At 40.8% G+C, this 21,823-nt stretch overlaps 1 protein-coding gene across 5 annotated transcripts in view; it reads right to left on the bottom strand.

Moving 5' to 3' along the window:
* ANK2 (ankyrin 2) overlaps positions 1-21,823 on the bottom strand; it is a 720,153-nt gene that overhangs the window by 524,770 nt on the left and 173,560 nt on the right. The window contains exon 1 of one of the 5 annotated variants that reach the window (XM_081237027.1): positions 16,318-16,623. The exons of the other annotated variants lie outside the window; for them this stretch is intronic. Within the exon in view, the coding sequence (XP_081093153.1) occupies positions 16,318-16,356 (39 nt within the window). The 5' untranslated portion in view covers positions 16,357-16,623. Of the gene's footprint in view, positions 1-16,317; positions 16,624-21,823 lie in introns of those variants that run through there. 5 annotated transcript variants of the gene reach the window in all.

The following is a 21,823-nucleotide window of genomic DNA, read 5'->3' as shown; positions in this document are numbered from 1 at the left end:
GGTTGTGTGTAATCTTAACAGAGGTGATGAAACTTGTGCTGAGCTTTGAAATAGATAAGAAAAGAGAATATGGGGCTTGCCTGGTGGCATAGTGATTAGGAATCCACCTGCCAATGTAGGGGACACGGGTTCCAGCCCTGGTTTGGGAAGATCCCAAATGCTGTGGAGCAACTAAGCCCGTGCACCACAACTATTGAGCCTGTGCTCTAGAGCCCGCGAGTCACAATTAGTGAGCCCGTGTGCCACAACTACTGAGCCAGCGCACCTAGAGCCCATGCTCCGCAACAAGAGAAGCCACCGCAATGAGAAGCCTGCACACCACAACAAAGAGTAGCCCCCGCTCACTGCAAATAAAGAAAGCCTGCATGCAGCAATGAAGACATAATGCAGCCAAAAATAAATTAAAATAAATAAATAAATTGAAAAAAATGAGAGAATAGGAAAAGAAATTGGAGGGAAGGAGAGGGAAGGGAAGAGAATGACCCAAAGAAGAATGTAAGATGCATTACTATTGGCCTAATGTAAAGATACAGAGCAGATACTCAAGGTAAGTTCAAAAGACCAGTCTGGCTGCAGTAGAGTTAACAAAACACAAAGATAAAATTGAAAACATAAATTAGGGCTTTCCTTCTGGCGCAGTGGTTGAGAGTCTGCCTGCCAATGCAGGGGACGTGGGTTCGTGCACCAGTCTGGGAAGATCTCACATGCCGCGGAGCGGCTAGGTCCGTGAGCCATGGCCACTGAGCCTGCACGTCTGGAGCCTGTGCTCCGCAACAGGAGAGGCCACAACAGTGAGAAGCCTGTGTAACGCAATAAAAAAACAAAAAAGCAAAAAAAACAAAAAAAAACCCCCATAAGTTAAGGTCAGACTTCAAGGTCTTAAGTGTCAACCTAGGCAGTTTGACCTTTATTGACAGAGTATGAGTCATACTTTAGGTTTTTTGATAAGGAAATGACATGATCAAAACGGAGTTTTAAGAAGATTCATCTAGTGAGCAGGCAGGCAGCTTGTATAGGAGTTAGAGAGAAATAACTGCAATGGAAATAATGTTCTAATAAGGACCTGATGACTGGGAAACACTTCAAGTCTTAATAATATCTTAGCTCCTAAATGCCAAATCTGCATCAGTTAAATCTTCTGGACTTACTGCTGAACATCCTTTCCTCCCTTCCAGGTCAAATCTAGTGCTATCACCTGCAGAGGCCCCAGCCACCAGAATGCAAGCTCCATGAGGTAGGGATTGCTGATGCTGTTTTAACTGTTGAAACTCTGTGCCTAGGACAGTGCTTAACACTGAGTAGGCACTCAGTAAGTACTTATTGAATGAATGAACACATGAACCAAAATGCTCGATCATGAAATGGCTAATTCTAGGCCTAATGTTATTAAATGTTTAAGTAGAACAGAGAAAAAGTGAAGCAGAAATAAACTTTTTATGCAGACCATCATTTACCCATCTTTTTTTGTTGTTGTTGTTTTTGGGGATTTTTTTTTTTTGGTTTTTTGTTTTGTTTTGTTTTGTTTTTTGCGGTATGTGGGCCTCTCACTGTTGTGGCCCCTCCCGTTGCAGAGCACAGGCTCCGGATGTGCAGGTTCAGCAGCCATGGCTCACGGGCCTAGCCGCTCCGCGGCATGTGGGATCTTCCCGGACCGGGGCACGAACCCGTGTACCCTGCATCAGCAGGCGGACTCTCAACCACTGTGCCACCAGGGAAGCCCATTTACCCATCTTTGACATAAATCACACTCCCCTATAAGTGAAGATTAAATAAGGCCTCACTGTAACCGAATGCAATGTACGGGTCTTCTTTGGGTTCTGATTTGAACAAATCAACTGTAAAAAAAAAAAAAAAAGCAGGTTTGAGACAATCAGGGAAATATGAAAATTAGATATTTGGTATTAAGTTATATGAATGAGGTGTGATAATGGCAGGGTGGGAAAAAATGGAACTTACTAGGTAGAGGCATAATGAAATATTTACAAGTAAAATGACACAGTAGGGCTTCCCTGGTGGTGCAGTGGTTAAGAATCCGCCTGCCAATGCAGGGGACATGGGTTCAAGCCCTGGTCTGGGAAGATCCCACATATCGTGGAGCGGCTAAGCCCATGTGCCACAACTACTGAGCCTGCACTTTAGAGCCTGCGAGCCACAACTACTGAAGCCCGCATGCCTAGAGCCTGTGCTTGGCAACAAGAGAAGCCACCGCAATGAGAAGCCCGTGCACTGCAACGAAGAGTAGCCCCTGCTCGCCGCAACTAGAGAAAGCCCGCGCGCAGCAACAAAGACCCAACGCAGCCAAAAAATAAATAAATAAATTTATTATTATTTTTTTTAATGACACAATGTTTGGTGTTCTCTTTCAATTACTCCAGCCAAATGAAACCAAAAAAATGTAGGATGGGAGATAAGGTGAAACAAAATTAGCAAAATGGTGCTGATTTTTTAAGCTGATTGGATACATGGAGATTCATCATAGTATTCTCCTTACACTGGTCCATGTTTGAAAATGTTAAAAAAAAAAAAGTTCCTCAAAGATTTTTTTAAGACACTCATGAAGGGTGGGCAATAAAACAAAAAGAGATGCCAGTATTTTAGTCTATGCATGAAGATGTCCACCAGATATCCTCCAAATATACTCATTCATTCATTCATCACATGGTTACTGAGTCTACAATGTACTGGGGGTTATTCAAGGTGAATGAGACACTGTCCCTGCCCTCAGAGATTTCATCATCATGTAGGGGAGGCAGGACGAAAAACTAGTGATGGCAATCCAGAGTCATTGTGATGTGCAGATATGAACAAGTTACAGTGGAGGCATAAAGGACATAATTAAATTTAATATTGAGAAGGCGGGCTTCACTGGTGGTGTAGTGGTTGAGAGTCCGCCTGCCGATGCAGGGGACGTCGGTTCATGCCCCGGTCCGGGAAGATCCCACATGCCGCATGAGCGGCTGGGCCCATGAGCCATGGCCGCTGAGCCTGTGCGTCCAGAGCCTGTGCTCCACAACGGGAGAGGTCACAACAGTGAGAGGCCCGCGTACCGAAAAAAAAAAAAAAAAAAATTGAGAAGGCAAGCTCTGGCTGCAGGGCACTTAATAGACTGGAGAAAAGCAGAGAAAATGTGGATGAGAACTGAAGCAGTAGCACTAAAGAAGGGATGGATCCAAGAAATTTAAAGAAAGTAGTAGAATTCTCACATTACTTATAATTTACTTTTAATATATTAATAAAATAGCTACCTCTATTTGGTGCCTACTTTGTACCCAATTCTGTAAAGAAAATCATGTTTTTGATCCTGTCATCTGTGCTAATGGCTAAGAAAATGGTGTTGGTATATGTGGGCCAGAGGAGGAAAAAGGAAATTGTACAATACATGCATGCACAAAGCAGTCATAATGTAAATACTCATTGACAAAAGGAGAAAAAATTTTATGGAGAAATATATAAATAACTAGTATAAAAATCATTTTGGACAACACTAAAAATTATGTAAATACACATTAATCTATACAATGGGTTTTATTTAAAGGGAACTCCTTTTGCTAAATTCACATATGTGGTATTTAGAATTCAAATCTACAAAGTATATCTAATTATAAGGTCACATCTGTATTCTGTTAAGGAAGTTATTTTCCTAACTTTCACTAATATTAACATATGTGACAGGATATTTAAGTAACTACCTACCTGAATTATTCTTCATAATACTTCTTTCACTCAATTTTAAATAGAAATAACAAGCCTGAGCCCACAGGAAAAGCTTCACAATCCCATCAACCTGGATAGAGTCAGGCTAGAAAGATGCAGACGAGGATTAGGAAATGCCTTTTCCTTCTTTCCCTGAGCAAGGTGTTCCAAAATGCTGAGAGTACCCCTGGATGGTAACTTCTTTAAATGGCTCTCAGACCAGAATGAAATGTTTGAGTTGACAGTCATGATCAACAGGGCAGTGATTCCTTCCTGGGGCTGAAACTTCCCAGAGAAAAAGGTCATCTTCTGTTTCCTCCCTTTTTATCTCCTGGCATGTCAACTACACACACACAAAATTTATCTCTCTTGGACAGTGGTCTCGGTAAATGACTATTCCATTTGTTTCCATTATGCTGAAGGCCCTTTCCTCATGCTATTTTCCAAATTAACTTCCAAATCTAGAACTCTTATTTGAAGAAATACTCAACACAGGTTTAAAACTAGTTGGCTTCCTTGGAGAAATCTGACAAACACTATTTCAGTCAGGCAACCAAGATTCACATCAACAGTGATAAATCACATTGAAGGTATTACCTTTGATCAGATGTGATGAGAACAGCACTTTATTCTGGGATCTTCCTCTCAAAAACACATAACCCAATCTAATCATGAGAAAACCATCAGACAAATTTCAGTAGAGGGGTATCCTCCAGTACACCTAATCAATACTCCTCAAAACTATCAAGGTCATCAAGAACAATGAAAGCCTAAGAACTGTCACAGCCAAGAGGAGCCTTAGGAGGCATGACAATATGTAATGTGGTATCCTGGATGGGATCTTGGAACAGAAAAGGAGCATTAGGTTAAACTAAGGAGATCTCAATAAACTGGACTTTAACTAATAATAATATAACTAATAACTATAATTTGTAATACTTCCTTATTAATTGTAACAAATGCACCACACTGTTGTAAGATGTTAACAATAGGTGAAATGGGGGGTGGGGGATGGGTAATACAGGAATTCTCTGTACTATCAGCTCAATTTTTCTGTACACATAAAACCACTCTAAAAAATAAAGTCTGGGGCTTCCCTGGTAGCGCAGTGGTTAAGAATCTGCCTGTCAATGCAGGGGACACAGGTTCGAGCCCTGGTTCAGGAAGATCCCACATGCCACGGAGCAACTAAGCCCAGCACCACAACTACTGAGCCTGCCCTCTAGAGCCCGCGAGCCACAACTACTGAGCCCACGTGCCACATCTACTGAAGCCCGCGCACCTAGGGCCCATGCTCTGCAAGAAGAGAAGCCACAACAGACAATGAGAAGCCCGCGCACCGCAACGAAGAGTAACCCCTGCTGGCGACAACTAGAGAAAGCCCGTGTGCAGCAATGAAGACCCAAAACAGCCAAAAATTAAAAATAATTAATTAATTAATTAATTAAATTCTGTTAATTTTTTAAAGGTTCGCTTCTCCCTTAAAGAAATAAATCAAAATATAATTTTACCTTTTTTTTTTTTTTTTTTTTTTTTTTTCTTTTTGCGGTATGCGGGCCTCTCACTGTTGTGGCCTCTCCCGTTGCGGAGCACAGGCTCCGGACGCGCAGGCCCAGCGGCCATGGCTCACGGGCCCAGCCGCTCCGCGGCATATGGGATCCTCCCAGACCGGGGCACGAACCCGTATCCCCTGCATCGGCAGGCGGACTCTCAACCACTGCGCCACCAGGGAGGCCCTAATTTTACCTTTTAAATTTATATTTCATTTTATAAATTAATACCATGACTAGATATTAAATCTCTGTTCTTTTGAGCTACTTGAGAGGAATATATTTTTTTCTCCATTACCCCAAAATAGATTTCCCAGTCTCAGAAAGGAAATATGAAGGAATCTAGCTCTTATAATATTCTTGGAAATAATAAGAATAAAAAGCTCTTCCAGAGACAAGAGGCCTGATGCCTTCTGGAGAGGCATTCTGTTGCTGCCAGCTGAAAGGGTGAGCAATGGGAATTGCAGTGCAGTGGTATCAGAAATCCCAAACAGATGTTCAACCCATTGATCAAAAAGATGAGTAGTATAAAAGCTGAGCATCCATCTGTCCTCTCCCACAAGGAGACAGAGCATCATCAGTGCATGGAAACTTTTAGCACTAGAAAGACCCTTATGAGATCCTTTGCTCTAATCCCTTCATTTTCACAGATGAGGGAATTTTAACGGCCAACTAATTTCTGATAAGCAATCCTCTCAATACTTTTCTAAAACATGAAAAGTAAAGGCCCTGATTCTAAGAGGTTAGAGAAAATCAGCCTCTTTTCTTTATCATCATGTATGCAAATGATTTTTGCTTGAGACAGGAATTTTTTCCATTTGAATTCCTATTATGGAGAATGAAAATGAAACAGTAGCAAGGACGAAGACACAAATAAGAGTCACTGGGCAAAGAAAGAGAGGGTTGGTAGACTAAGTCAACGATCTTGAAGCTCAAGGGAAAATCCAGGAGAGAAAGAAACTTCTGTCATGGGGTCCAGAAGCCATAGCCATACAAGGTTTTTGGAGGCAGATAGTTTTTGTTTTGCTTGAGTGAAATCCTGAGTACCCATTGCCAGATCCCTAAAGAACTGTCCACTTCCTCAGTTACCAGTTATCAGAGAAGCTCAAGTAGAGAGGGGACTCTAGCCTTGGCTGTAAGAGAAAGAAGACTTGTCAGATCACCAGCTGGAAAAGAACCAGTGGGAGTGCCCTGGAGAAGGGAAATTGAAAAAAGGAATTCGTGACTAAGGAATGAATTTCACCTAGGATACAAGAGGCTGCACTGTCACTGACACGCCTGTAAACAGTTAATGTGCTCAGTAAGCTCACACTTGGAGTTAAGTGGTTTGTTCTCCTCTAAAGGACAGTTTGACTATAACGTCAGTAATGACTCAGTGGAAGGAGCTGTGCTTAGAGCAGGGAAGTGGCAATGGCCATGGCCATGATTCCAAGGTCAAATACAGACAGAAGCCCCTAATAAGGTCTCAGTTTGGTGACAACAGAAGTGACAACCTGACAAAGCCGCCAGTGTGAGCCCAGCATTCATAGTGTTTATCCAAACCAGCCCCATAGCAGCAATAAAAACCTTGGCCAAAAGCCCTTTAACCCCTTTCTCAGCGTCTTTGATGCCCTAAATGAGAACTCAATGGCTGCCTTTCTCTACCCTGAGGAAAGGGTTACCAGCACCCAGACATTCATTTATCCCTTCTGCAAGGATAGAGAGATTTCAGTAAGCTAGTTTTATGCTGTGTTCCTCAATCTTTTTTTCTCCCCCTCTTTATTTTGTTCTGGTGAAAATGGTCTCAACTTTCCAATGCACAGATTTACCTCTCAGAATCGTCACTTACTTAGACAAAGCAAAGGGCTTAGCAACAAATGGAATGTAGGAGAAGTTCATGCTTGCACTTGAGAATACAACCCTGGTGAATAAACAGAACTTTTTCAAACCATAGTCTATATCACCCATGGCAAAAGAAATAATATTTGCAAGTATACTGTAGCTCCTCCCCTGTGGCTGAGAAACAACATACACACAGCTAAGCTCTCAAAATAACCAATGGATATAAATTAAGTCAGTGCTTTACTCCAAGTCCACCAATCCTGCTGACCCTTCAAAGCATTCTAAAGTGGGTTCCTTTTTCTCCGTTAGAGTTTGGGCACAGTGGCCTGGAACACAAGCAGTGCGGTGGCAGGAGACTGAGAACAAATGCCTCCATTGTTCAGCTTGCTAAGACAAAAATGAGAGTTTGACTCACAAATACAACACAATTAGAGGCAGCCCAGAGGCCACAATGGGCCAACATCGAAACACAGCCGGTTTGAACGCTTTCACTTTGATGCATATCCTGAGTCCAAAAGTTCTCCAGCTTGCCCCTGAAATTACGGCCAACCAAGGAAACTATTTTTAAACCGCTTTTGTTCATATTTTGATTTTGGAATTCATGAATACTTAGGAAGGTAGACTTGACTCGATGTCTTGCCTGGTTTGTTGTTGTTTTTGTTGTTGTTGTTGTTGGCAATTTTTTAACATTAGAGTCTTGCATTTCTCTTTAGTTTGGAGACACATGGGTCGGAGACACACGGGTCGGGGAGGGGGGTGTTAGGCAGAATTTCAAAGTAACTGAACTATACAGTGCAGTTGCTTACAAATTAAAAGTGTTCTTGGAAGAGATATGGGAACATATGTATATGTATAACTGATTCACTTTGTTATAAAGCAGAAACTAACACACCATTGTAAAGCAATTATACTCCAATAAAGATGTAAAAAATAATAGTAATTAAAAATAAATAGGCAAGGAGCCCGCGAGGGGGGTTGGCGCGCGCTAAACGGGAGAAGCACTGGTTTGAGAAAAGCATGGGTCGCAAGTACACATTGGGACCCTGCCATTAATGGAGGGGAAAAGCGGGGAGACGCCAGCAGATTCCATCCAGTAAGCTGGTAGGAAGCCTGAAGGCTTGATGGGATTCCAGTGTGATAGGAGGCAAGGACATGCTTCAGGACCCCGGAGGAAGATGGCGGAAGAGTAAGACGCGGAGATCACCTTCCTCCCCACAGATACATCAGAAATTCATCTACACGTGGAACAACTCCTACAGAACACCTACTGAACGCTGACAGGAGACCTCAGACCCCCCAAAAGGCAAGAAGCTCCCCACATACCTGGGTAGGGCAAAAGAAAAAAAGAATAAACAGAGACAATAGGATAGGGACGGGACCTGCACCAGTGGGAGGGAGCCGTGAAGGGGGGAAGGTTTCTACACACTACAAGCCCCTTCGCGGGCGGAGACTGCAGGTGGCGGAGGGGGAAAGCTTCGGAGTAGCGGAGGAGAGCACAGCAACAGGGGTGCGGAGGGCAAAGCGGAGAGATTCTGGCACAGAGGACCGGTGCCCTCAGGCACACACCAGCCCGAGAGGCTTGTCTGCTCGGCCGCCGTGGCGGGCGGGGCTGGGAGCTGAGGCTCGGGTATCGGCTTTCAGTCGGAGCGCAGGGAGAGGACTGGGGCTGGCGGCAGGAAGAGAGCCTGAAGGGGTTAGTGCACCACGGCGAGCCCGGAGGGAGTCCGGGGAAAGGGTCTGGAGCTGCTGAAGAGGCAAGAGACTTTTTTCCCTTTTGTTTCCTGGTGCGCGAGGAGAGGGCATTAAGAGGGCTGCTTGGGGAAGCGCCGGTGACAGGCACGAGCCGCGGGTAAGGCACGGACCTCGGAGACGGGCGTGGGCCGCCGCCGCCGCCGCCGCCCGCCCGCCGCGGCCCGCCGCCGCCGCCCGCCGCCGCCGCCGCTGCCGCCGCCGCCGCGGGGCCTGTGTGCGAGCGCGGGTCACTGTCCGCCCCGCCTTCCGGGGGGCCTGTGCACCCCGCCACTGCTGGGGTCCCCGAGACCCGGGGACGGCTTTCCCGGGAAAGCGCACGGAGCGCCACGGGCTGCTGCAACGTCACGCCGGCCTCTGCCGCAGCAGGCCCGCCCCACACTGCGCGCCCCTCCCTCCCCTCTGCCTGAGTGAGCCAGAGCCCCCGAATCAGCGGCTCCTTTAAACCCGTCCTGTCTGAGCGAAGAACGGACGCCCTCCGGCGACCTACGCGCAGAGGCGGGGCCAGGTCCAAGGCTGAGACCCGGGAGCTGTGAGAGCAGAGGCAGGGAAATCTCTCTGTGCAGCCTCGGAGGCAGCGGATTAAAGCTCCACGGTCCATTTGATGTGCCCTGCGTCTGTGGAGTGCATGAATGGACAGCGAATCATCCCAAATTGAGGAAGTGGACTTTGAGGACAAGATTTCAGACTTCTCGCCCTTTTCCTCTTTTTACAACGAATTATCCCAAATTGAGGAGGTGGACTTGGAGAGCAAGATTTTTGATTTTTCCCCCTGCTCTCTTTTTGTGAATGTGTATGTGTAATCTTCTGTGTAAGATTCTCTCTGTATAGCTTTGCTTCCACCATATGTCTCAGGGTTCTATCGGTCCGTTTTTTTTTTTTTTTTCAATAATTACTTTCTAATTTTAATAACGCTACTATATTTCATACTTTATTCTATTTTTCTTTACCTGCTCTTTCTTTTTTTCCTACTCTCCCTTCCTCCCTCCCTCCCTCCGCTCCTCCTTTCCTTCTTTCTTTTTCTTTCCTCCCTCCCACCCTTCTTCTTTCCACTTTCTTTTTCTTTCCTTCCTCCCTCCCTCCTGTCTTTCTTCCTTTCCTTTCTCCCTCCCTCCCTCCTTTCTTTCCATCCTTCCTCCCTCCCTCCCTCCCTCCTTTCTTTCTTCCTTCCTTCCTTCCTTCCTTTCTTCCCTTCTTCCTTTCTTTCCCTCTCTCTTTCTTTCTTCTACTAATTCTTTCTTTCTACTTTTTCTCCCTGTTACTCTGAGCCGGGTGGATGAAAGGCTCTTGGTGCTGCAGCCAGGAGCCAGTGCTGTGCCTCTGAAGTGGGAGAGCCAACTTCAGGACACGGGTCCACAACAGACCTCCCAGCTCCACATAATATCAAGCAGCGAAAATCTCCCAGAGATCTCCATCCCAACACCAGCACCCAGCTTCAGTCAACGACCAGCAAGCTACAGTGCAGGTCACCCTATGCCAAGCAACTAGCAAGGCAGGAACACAACCCCACCCATTAGCAGAGAGGCTACCTAAAAACATAATAAGGCCATAGGCACCCCAAAACACACCACCAGACGTGGACCTGTCCACCAGAAAGACAAGATCGAGCCTCAACCACCAGAGCACAGGAATTAGTCCCCCCCACCAGGAAGCCTACCCAACCTACTGAAACAACCTTAGCCACTGGGGTCAGACACCAAAAACAACGGGAACTACGAATCTGCAGCCGGCAAAAAGGAGACCCCAAACACAGTAACATAAGCAAAATGAGAAGGCAGAAAAACACACAGCAGGTGAAGGAGCAAGATAAACACCTACCAGACCTAACAAATGAAGAGGTAATAGGCAGTCTACCTGAAAAAGAATTCAGAATAATGATAGTAAAGCTGATCCAAGATTCTATTTCCATGATCCATAATCTTGGAAATAGAATAGACAACATGCAAGAAACAGTTAACAAGGACCTAGAAGAACTAAAGATGAATCAAGCATCGATTAAAAACACAATAAATGAAATGAAAAATACTCTAGATGGGATCAATAGCAGAATAACTGAGGCAGAAGAACGGATAAGTGAGGTGGAAGATAAAATAGTGGAAATAACTGATGCAGAGCAAAATAAAGAAAAAAGAATGAAAAGAACAGAGGAGAGTCTCAGAGATCTCTGGGACAACATTAAACGCACCAACATTCGAATTATAGGGGTTCCAGAAGAAGAAGAGAAAAAGAAAGGGACTGAGAAAATATTTGAAGAGATTATAGTTGAAAACTTCCCTAATTTGGGAAAGGAAATAGTTAATCAAGTCCAGGAGGCACAGAGAGTCCCATACAGAATAAATCCAAGGAGAAATACACCAAGACACATATTAATCAAACTGTCAAAAATTAAACACAAAGAAATCATATTAAAAGCAGCAAGGCAAAAACAACAAATAACACACAAGGGAATCCCCATAAGGTTAACAGCTGATCTCTCAGCAGAAACCCTACAAGCCAGAAGGGAGTGGCAGGACATAATTAAAGTGATGAAGGAGAGAAACCTGCAACCTAGATTACTCTACCCAGCAAGGATCTCATTCAGATTTGATGGAGAAATTAAAACCTTTACAGACAAGCAAAAGCTGAGAGAGTTCAGCACCACCAAACCAGCTTTACAACAAATGCTAAAGGAACATCTCTAGGCAAGAAACACAACAGAAGGAATATACCTACAATAACGAACCCAAAGCAATTAAGGAAATGGGAATAGGAACATACATATCAATAATTACCTTAAATGTAAATGGACTAAATGCTCCCACCAAAAGACACAGAGTGGCTGAATGGATACAAAAACAAGACCCATATATATGCTGTCTACAAGAGACCCACTTCAGACCTAGAGACACATACAGATTGAAAGTAAAGGGATGGAAAAAGATATTCCATGCAAATGGAAATCAAAAGAAAGCTGGAGTAGCAATTCTTATATCAGACAAAATAGACTTTAAAATAAAGACTATTAGAAGAGACAAGGAAGGACACTACATAACGATAAAGGGATCGATCCAAGAAGAAGATATAACAATTGTAAATATTTATGCACCCAACATAGGAGCACCTCAATACATAAGGCAAATACTAACAGCCATAAAAGGGGAAATCGACAGTAACACACTCATAGTAGGGGACTTTAACACCCCACTTTCACCAATGGACAGATCATCCAAAATGAAAATAAATAAGGAAACACAAGCTTTAAATGATACATTAAACGAGATGGACTTAGTTGATATTTATAGGACATTCCATCCAAAAACAACAGAATACACATTTTTCTCAAGTGCTCATGGAACATTCTCCAGGATAGATCATATCTTGGGTCACAAATCAAGCCTCGGTAATTTTAAGAAAATTGAAATTGTATCAAGTATCTTCTCCGACCACAATGCTATGAGACTAGACATCAATTACAGGAAAAGATGTGTAAAAAATACAAACACATGGAGGCTAAACAATACACTACTCAATAACGAAGTGATCACTGAAGAAATCAAAGAGGAAATTAAAAAATACCTAGAAACAAATGACAATGGAGACACGACGACCCAAAACCTATGGGACGCAGCAAAAGCAGTTCTAAGGGGGAAGTTTATAGCAATACAATCCCACCTTAAGAAACAGGAAGCATTTCGAGTAAACAACCTGACCCTGCACCTAAAGCAATTAGAGAAAGAAGAACAAAAATACCCCAAAGCTAGCAGAAGGAAAGAAATCATAAAGATCAGATCAGAAATAAATGAAAAAGAAATGAAGGAAACGATAGCAAAGATCAACCAAACTAAAAGCTGGTTCTTTGAGAAGATAAACAAAATTGACAAACCATTAGCCAGACTCATCAAGAAAAAAAGGGAGAAGACTGAAATCAATAGAATTAGAAATGAAAAAGGAGAAGTAACAACTGACACTGCAGAAATACAAAAGATTATGAGAGATTACTATAAGCAACTCTATTCCAATAAAATGGACAACCTGGAAGAAATGGACACATTCTTAGAAATGCACAACCTGCCAAGACTGACTCAGGAAGAAATAGAAAATATGAATAGACCAATCACAAGCACTGAAATTGAAACTGTGATTAAAAATCTTCCATCAAACAAAAGCCCAGGACCAGATGGCTTCACAGGTGAATTCTATCAAACATTTAGAGAAGAGCTAACACCTATCCTTCTCAAACTCTTCCAAAATATAGCAGAGGGAGGAACACTCCCAAACTCATTCTACGAGGCCGACATCACCTTGATACCAAAACCAGGCAAGGATGTCACAAAGAAAGAAAACTACAGGCCAATATCACTGATGAACATAGATGCAAAAATCCTCAACAAAATACTAGCAAACAGAATCCAACAGCACATTAAAAGGATCATACACCATGATCAAGTGGGGTTTATCCCAGGAATGCAAGGATTCTTCAATATACGCAAATCAATCAATGTAATACACCATATTAACAAGTTGAAGGAGAAAAACCATATGATCATCTCAATAGATGCAGAGAAAGCTTTCGACAAAATTCAACACCCATTTATGATAAAAACCCTGCAGAAAGTAGGTATAGAGGGATCTTTCCTCAACATAATAAAGGCCATATATGACAAACCCACAGCCAACATTGTCCTCAATGGTGAAAAACTGAAACCATTTCCACTAAGATCAGGAACAAGACAAGGCTGCCCACTCTCACCACTCTTATTCAACATAGTTTTGGAAGTTTTAGCCACAGCAATCAGAGAAGAAAAGGAAATAAAAGGAATCCAAATTGGAAAAGAAGAAGTAAAGCTGTCACTGTTTGCAGATGACATGATACTATACATAGAGAATCCTAAAGATGCTACCGAAAAACTACTAGAGCTAATCAATGAATTTGGTAAAGTAGCAGGATATAAAATTAATGTACAGAAATCTCTGGCATTCCTATACACTAATGATGAAAAATCTGAAAATGAAATCAAGAAAACACTCCCATTTACCATCGCAACAAAAAGAATAAAATATCTAGGAATAAACCTACCTAAGGAGACAAAAGACCTGTATGCAGAAAACTATAAGACACTGATGAAAGAAATTAAAGATGATACAAATAGATGGAGAGATATACCATGCTCCTGGATTGGAAGAATCAATATTGTGAAAATGACTCTACTACCGAAAGCAATCTACAGATTCAATGCAATCCCTATCAAACTACCAATGGCATTTTTCACAGAACTAGAACAAAAAATTTCAAAATTTGTTTGGAAAAACAAAAGGCCCCGAATAGCTAAAGCAATCTTGAGAACGAAAAACGGAGCTGGAGGAATCAGGCTCCCTGACTTCAGACTATACTACAAAGCTACAGTAATTAAGACAGTCTGGTACTGGCATAAAAACAGAAAGATAGATCAGTGGATCAGGATAGAAAGCCCAGAGATAAACCCACGCACATATGGCCAACTTATCTTTGATAAAGGAGGCAGGAATGTACAGTGGAGAAAGGACAGCCTCTTCAATAAGTGGTGCTGGGAAAACTGGACAGGGACATGTAAAAGTTTGAGATTAGATCATTCCCTAGCACCATACACAAAAATAAGCTCAAAATGGATTAAAGACTTAAATGTAAGGCCAGAAACTATCAAACTCTTAGAGGAAAACATAGGTAGAACACTCTATGACATAAATCACAGCAAGATCCTTTTGGACCCACCTCCTAGAGAAATGGAAATAAAAACAAAGATAAACAAATGGGACCTAATGAAACTTCAAAGCTTTTGCACAGCAAAGGAAACCATAAAGAAGACCAAAAGACAACCCTCAGAATGGGAGAAAATAGTTGCAAATGAAGCAACTGACAAAGGATTAATCTCCAAAATTTATAAACAGCTCATGCAGCTCAATAGCAAAAAAACAGACAACCCAATCCAAAAATGGGCAGAAGACTTAAATAGGCATTTCTCCAAAGAAGATATACAGACTGCCAACAAACACATGAAAGAATGCTCAACATCATTAATCATTAGAGAAATGCAAATCAAAACTACAATGAGATATCATCTCACACCAGTCAGAATGGCCATCATCAAGGAATCTAGAAACAATAAATGCTGGAGAGGGTGTGGAGAAAAGGGAACACTCTTGCACTGCTGGTGGAATGTGAATTGGTACAGCCACTATGGAGAACGGTATGGAGGTTCCTTAAAAAACTACAAATAGAACTACCATATGACCCAGCAATCCCACTACTGGGCATATACCCTGAGAAAACCATAATTCCAAAAGAGACATGTACCAAAATGTTCATTGCAGCTCTATTCACAATAGCCCGGAGCTGGAAACAACCTAAGTGTCCATCATCGGATGAATGGATAAAGAAGATGTGGCACATATATACAATGGAATATTACTCAGCCATAAAAAGAAACGAAACTGAGCTATTTGTAATGAGGTGGATAGACCTAGAGTCTGTCATACAGAGTGAAGTTAGTCAGAAAGAGAAAGACAAATACCGTATGCTAACACATATATACGGAATTAAAAAAAAAAATGTCATGAAGAACCTAGGGGCAAAACGAGAATAAAGACACAGACCTACTTGAGAATGGACTTGAGGATATGGGGAGGGGGAAGGGTAAGCTGTGACAAAGCGAAAGAGAGGCATGGACATATATACACTACCAAACGTAAGGTAGATAGATAGTGGGAAGCAGCCGCAGAGCACAGGGAGATCAGCTCGGTGCTTTGTGACCGCCTGGAGGGGTGGGATGGGGAGGGTGGGAGGGAGGGAGATGCATGAGGGAAGGGATGTGGGAACAGATGTATATGTATGACTGATTCACTTTGTTATAAAGCAGAAACTAATTAAAAAAAAAAAAGAGAGAAAAAAATAAATAAATAAATAAATAAATAAATAAATAAATACAGTTGGTGAAAATGAAAAAAAAAAAAAAAAAGGAAAGAAAAACAAGCCATTAAAGAGAAATTCTTCCGAGAGAATTAAAACATGTTATATACCTCTGAAAAAAAATAAATAAATAAAACAAAAGTCTTCCTTTAGGTTCTTATCACTTGTCTGAAAAACACAGAAATGCCAGCATCTACAAGCCCTGGTGCTCTATGAGCATAAAAGTAAAACTGTGACCTCACTGGAGCATTTAAAAAATCTATTTAATTCCCCTGAAGAACAGACAATGATAAATTTCTGTCACTCTGGGGAGAAGTTGATGGCATTTTTCACCTAAAAGGTCATATAATTGGTGGGGAAAGTAATCCTGATCTCTTCACTATGAATGAAAATTCCTTTTACAAGTCCTGCTTTGAATGATTTTTTTTTCTTTTAAATTGAAAATAGGCTTACGTTTAGACTTGGTTCTGCTATTAAATAACTTTGTAATTTTAAACATATGACAGCCTTTCATCACTCTCAGCTGTAAAATTAAAATTGTTGAACTAGAAAATAAAAAAAAGAAAAAGAAAATAGGCTTACCTCCTCAAGTCTGGGAAAGAGAAAATTCACTGGCTTCATGGTGACTGTAACGAGTTCTCCCTAAGTACTGTATTGATATCATCCATTGTGGCATTAGGCTAATTAGGCATTATGCCTGTTTTTAATGCCATCTGTATTTTTACTCAGACAAATGGAATATGATAGCAACGATACTAAGTGGTTCAATGCTCATCACAATAAAAATTTCCATTAGGAAAATATGTTTAAGAATGCTCAGGATAACTAAATTACCCTTAGGTCATTTACCAGTACATTGATGCTTCATTTCTAAGCATCTCCATCGGAAGCAGCCTTATAAAACTACTGCACAAAATGTGTCTAATGCACCAGCATCCTGATGTCACCAGTGGTGTAATTGGTACATTAACCCTGCCAGGCATTTAGTGAATTGCTGAAATTTTATCACTTGTTAGTCATGAAAATTGAGGGGAAAAAAGAAATATTATATTCCAAACATGGCATTCAACCCATGCAGTCTCATCATATCTATTAGCTCAGCTGTTCTAAAGTATGTTTCATTGATGTGACTCAAAAAAAAATACAGCTAAATCATTAGTATACCAGACTCCCCTCTTGTTTCCACTCCTGTGAAGTCATGCTGGAATAGCCAAGGGATGGTGAAAAAAGTGGGGTGGTGACTGAATCCAAGAGAACATCATGCTTCCAACGAAGAATGACAGGGAGTTTGAGTATTTGTGTTTTACTGTGTTTCTACATCTAACTCTTAGGCAACTGTGGAACATTCTATAGCACACCCAGAGAAAATAAGTAGTCCAAAAATTTTTATGTCAGTCAATCTTATGTCATCAATCTCCCTGAAAAGAAAAGACTAGCGGATGCCATCTATACAAATGAATGGAGTCCTCCTTCCCCATAGAATTTTTTTTTGCACTCTTTATTGGAGTATAATTGCTTTACAATGGTGTGTTAGTTTCTGCTTTATAACAAAGTGAATCAGTTATACATATACATATATCCCTATATCTCCTCCCTCTTGCATCTCCCTCCCACCCTCCCTATCCCACCCCTCTAGGTGCACCGAGCTGATCTCCCTGTGCTATGCGGCTGCTTCCCACTAGCTATCTATTTTACACTTGGTAGTATATATAAGTAAGTCCAAGCCATTCTCTCACTTCATCCCAGCTTACCCTTCCCCCTCCCCGTGTCCTCAAGTCCATTCTCTATGTCTGCGTCTTTATTCCTGTCCTGCCCCTAGGTCCTTCAGAACCATTTTTTTTCTTTTTTTTTTTAGATTCCATATACAGGCGTTAGCATATGGTATTTGTTTTTCTCTTTCTGACTTACTTCACTCTGTATGACAGACTCTAGGTCCATCCACCTCACTACAATCAACTCAATTTCATTTCTTTTTATGGTTGAGTAATATCCCATTGTATATATGTGCCACATCTTCTTTATCCATTCATCTGTCAATGGACATTTAGGTTACTTCCATGTCCTGGCTGTTGTAAATAAATTTGCCTGTGTAGCTTTGCTTTTACCATTTGTCCTAGGGATCCGTCTGTCCATTTTCTTTTTGTTTGTTTGTTTTTAGTATAGTTTTTAGCACTTGTCATTGGTGGATTTGTTTTTTGGTTTGGTTGTTCTCTTCTTTATTTTTTAATTACTTTTATAATTTTTTTAATTTTTAATAATTATTTTTTATCTTAATTATTTTTTTCCTTTCTTTCTTTATTTTTTTTCTCCCTTTTCCTCTGAGCCATGTGGCTGACAGGGTTTTGGTGCTGCAGCCAGTGTCAGGCCTGTGTCTCTGAGGTGGGAGAGCAGAGTTCAGGACATCAGTCCACCAGAGATCTCCCAGCTCCATGTAATATCAAACAGCGAAAGCTCTCCCAGAGATCTCCATCTCAATGCAAAGACCCAGCTCCACTCAACGACCAGCAAGCTACAGTGCTGGACACCCTATGCCAAACAACTAGCAAGACAGGAACATAACCCCACCCATTAGCAGAGAGGCTACCTAAAATCATAATAAGGTCACAGACACCCCAAAACACACCACTGGATGTGGTCCTGCCCACCAGAAAGCTAAGATCCAGCCTGATCCACCAGAACACAGGCACTAGTCCCCTCCACCAGGAAGCCTACACAACCCACTGAATCAACCTTAGCCACTGGGGACAGACACCAAAAACAACAGGAACTACAAACCTGCAGCCTGTGAAAAGGAGACCCCAAACACAGTAAGTTAAGCAAAATGATAAGACAGAGAAATACACAGCAGATGAAGGAGCAAGGTAAAAACCCACCAGACCTAACAAATGAAGAGTAAATAGGCAGTCTACCTGAAAAAGAATTCAGAGTAATGATAGTAAAGATGATCCAAAATCTTGGAAATAGATTGGAGAAAATAAAAGAAATGTTTAACAAGGACCTACAAGAACTAAAGAGCAAACAATGATGAACAACACAATAAATGAAATTTAAACTTCTCTAGAAGGAATCAATAGCAGAATAACTGAGGCAGAAGAACGGATAAGTGACCTCGAAGATAAAAAAGTGGAAATAACTACTGCAGAGCAGAATAAAGAAAAAAGAATGAAAAGAATTGAGGACTGTCTTAGAGACCTCTGGGACAACATTAAACGCCCCAACATTCAAAATTATAAGGGTCCCAGAAGAAGAAGAGAAAAAGGGACTGAGAAAATATTTGAAGAGATTATAGTTGAAATCTTCCCTAATACGGGAAAAGAAATAGCTAATCAAGTCCAGGAAGTGCAGAGAGTCCCATACAGGATAAATCCAAGGAGAAACACGCAAAGACACATATTAACCAAACTATCAAAAATTAAATACAAACAAAAAATATTAAAAGCAGCAAAGGAAAAGCAACAAATAACATACAAGGGAATCCCCATAAGATTAACAGCCGATCTTTCAGCAGACACTCTGCAAGCCAAAAGGCAGTGGCAGGACATATTTAAAGTGATGAAAGGGAAAAACCTTCAACCAAGATTACTATACCCAGCAAGGATCTCATTCAAATTCAACAGAGAAATTAAAACCTTTACAGACAAGCAAAAGCTAAGAGAATTCAGCACCACCAAACCAGCTTTACAACAAATGCTAAAGGAACTTTTCTAAGCAGGAAACACAAGAGAAGGAAAAGACCTACAATAACAAACCCAAAACAATTAAGAAAATAGTAATAGGAACATGCATATTGATAATTACCTTAAATGTAAATGGATTAAATGCTCCAACCAAAAGACATAGACTGGCTGAATGGATACAAAAATAAGACCCGTATAAATGCTGTCTACAAGAGACTCACTTCAGACCTAGGGACACATACAAACTGAAAGTGAGAGGATGGAAAAATATGTTCCATGCAAATGGAAATCAAAAGAAAGCTGGAGTAGCAATTCTCATATCAGACAAAATAGACTTTAAAATAAAAACTATTACAAAAGACAAAGAAGGACACCCCACAGAATTTCTCAAAGACAGGGACAATGTTGTATTCACTTCTGTATTACTGGGGCCTAATACATGCCTAGCACATAGTAGGTGCTCAAGAAATGAAAGAATTAGGTTAAAAAATATATGCTTATAAGTAGTCAACTAGGACATTTTGAATTGAGACATCACTGAGCTTCAAAACTAGGAATCAACATGACATGGTGGAAACTGCACAAGCTTTGGGGTCACAGAGGCTTGTGTTTGTATTCTGATTTTACAATTTCCTCTCTGTGTGATGTTGAATAAATAACTCAACCTCTGTGGAGATTTCCTTCATCTCTAAAAAGAGAAGAATCTTGCAAGACAATTATGGAGAATGTATGCAAAATGTAGAGCTTGATAAATGGTAATTATGATGATACCCTCATTTCCTGAGGTTACTTATAGCAAGATAAGATATAAGGTGCATTATTATTCATGTTCACAGTAATAATATCTCACACTTGTAGGTATAATGCACTTTTCTAAGCATCTCATAACTTTTATCATGTTAACCCAATCAACAACCATACAAAGTAGTATTACCTCCATTTTATATCTGAGAAAATTGAAGTTCACACTCCTAGGTACATTCACAAAATTAGAGTTAGAATATCAGAATGGGCTCTGAAGGAAACATAAAAACAATTAAATAGAAAACCTTACACATTTATCCAAAATGTGGTTGAAATGACTATTTTTTTGGGTATATTACCTGTTTTAATGAATAATTTGTAAAAAATACAAATAAGATACTTAAAGCACATGTAAATGCAAGAAGATTATCTCTTCTCACCTTAAAGGCCACTGATGCAGCAGCATTCGGTAGCCAAATATGTGGAGTGAAACTGGTTTTTCAAAGATCTTTATTAAGCTCAAAACTACTTAAGCCTCATTTTTTTCCAAGGGAATTTAAAAAGTAGTTATGCTTTAAAATTTAACCTCAATACATTCTTAGCAAACACATCAGTCACAACCTCGACTCTTGAATCCTTGCTGCTCTGACCACGTGAATATGGAACACTGCTGTTTCCTAAGAACAGCACACCCAAGGTCCAGAGATTGTAACTAGAACAATGTCAGCATTCATAGCAGGGCCACAACTTTGTAAAGCACTTTACAGTCACAAAGAGCTTTCAAGTACTTGACTTCAAAATTCTATGAGTAAGGTAGTTGTTACAATCCTTAAAAATTATAAAACTATCATTTGTTGAATTTCTACTATGAGCAAACATTATATTCATGTATACACACACATACTTCGTTCTAATCCTTACAACAACTCTATAAAGGAAATATTATTATCCCTACCTTTCCAGTGAAGCAGCTGAGGCTGCTTGCCCAAGGGACTTACTCAAGTTTAATAAAGATAGTCTGATTTCAAGGGCTGAATTTTCCTGCCATGCAAGAGCTATTTCTCTTTTCCTAGCATATAATGCCAATAAAATCTTTGTGCAAATGACATTTGTCTAAGGGCCTCTTCCATTTCTACCCCTTCTTTCCATCTGAACTCTAGAAGTTTTACTGGTCCACAGAACTTGTCTAGAACTCCCACATCCCATCTGAGTCTGCCCCCACAAAGCTCCACACAACATTTCTCCTACCCAAACTCCCATCCTCTACTACCACCATCAAAACCTACCTACCTATCTCTATTCTTTTATGTCTCTTTAAAATACAAATTATCTTTGTAACACAAATGGGTGCTAGTGCATTTTATTTCTCTGGAATATTATATTCATTTATTCATTTAATAAATATTTATTGAGAACTCATTATGTGATACTTCCCCAAGACTAATGTTTTAATTCTAAGAACAAATAAAGCTACATTTATTGTCAGACAAGTGTTTGGAAGGCATTCAAAATTCTCTATGTATAATAATAGATAATACTCACCAAGTGTTTATTCTGTATTAGTGATATACATGTATTACCTCATTTAAATCAATGACCTTATAAAATAGGTACTAATAATATTATTCCCATTTTATATATAAGGAAATTGAGGCATAGTGGTGAGA

Source organism: Mesoplodon bidens (genome assembly GCF_964165515.1).
Source record: "Mesoplodon bidens genome assembly, chromosome: 1".
Taxonomy (NCBI): Eukaryota; Metazoa; Chordata; class Mammalia; order Artiodactyla; family Ziphiidae; genus Mesoplodon; species Mesoplodon bidens.
The sequence above is the reverse complement of the archived record's forward strand: the minus strand, read 5'-3'. Positions and strand labels throughout refer to the sequence as shown.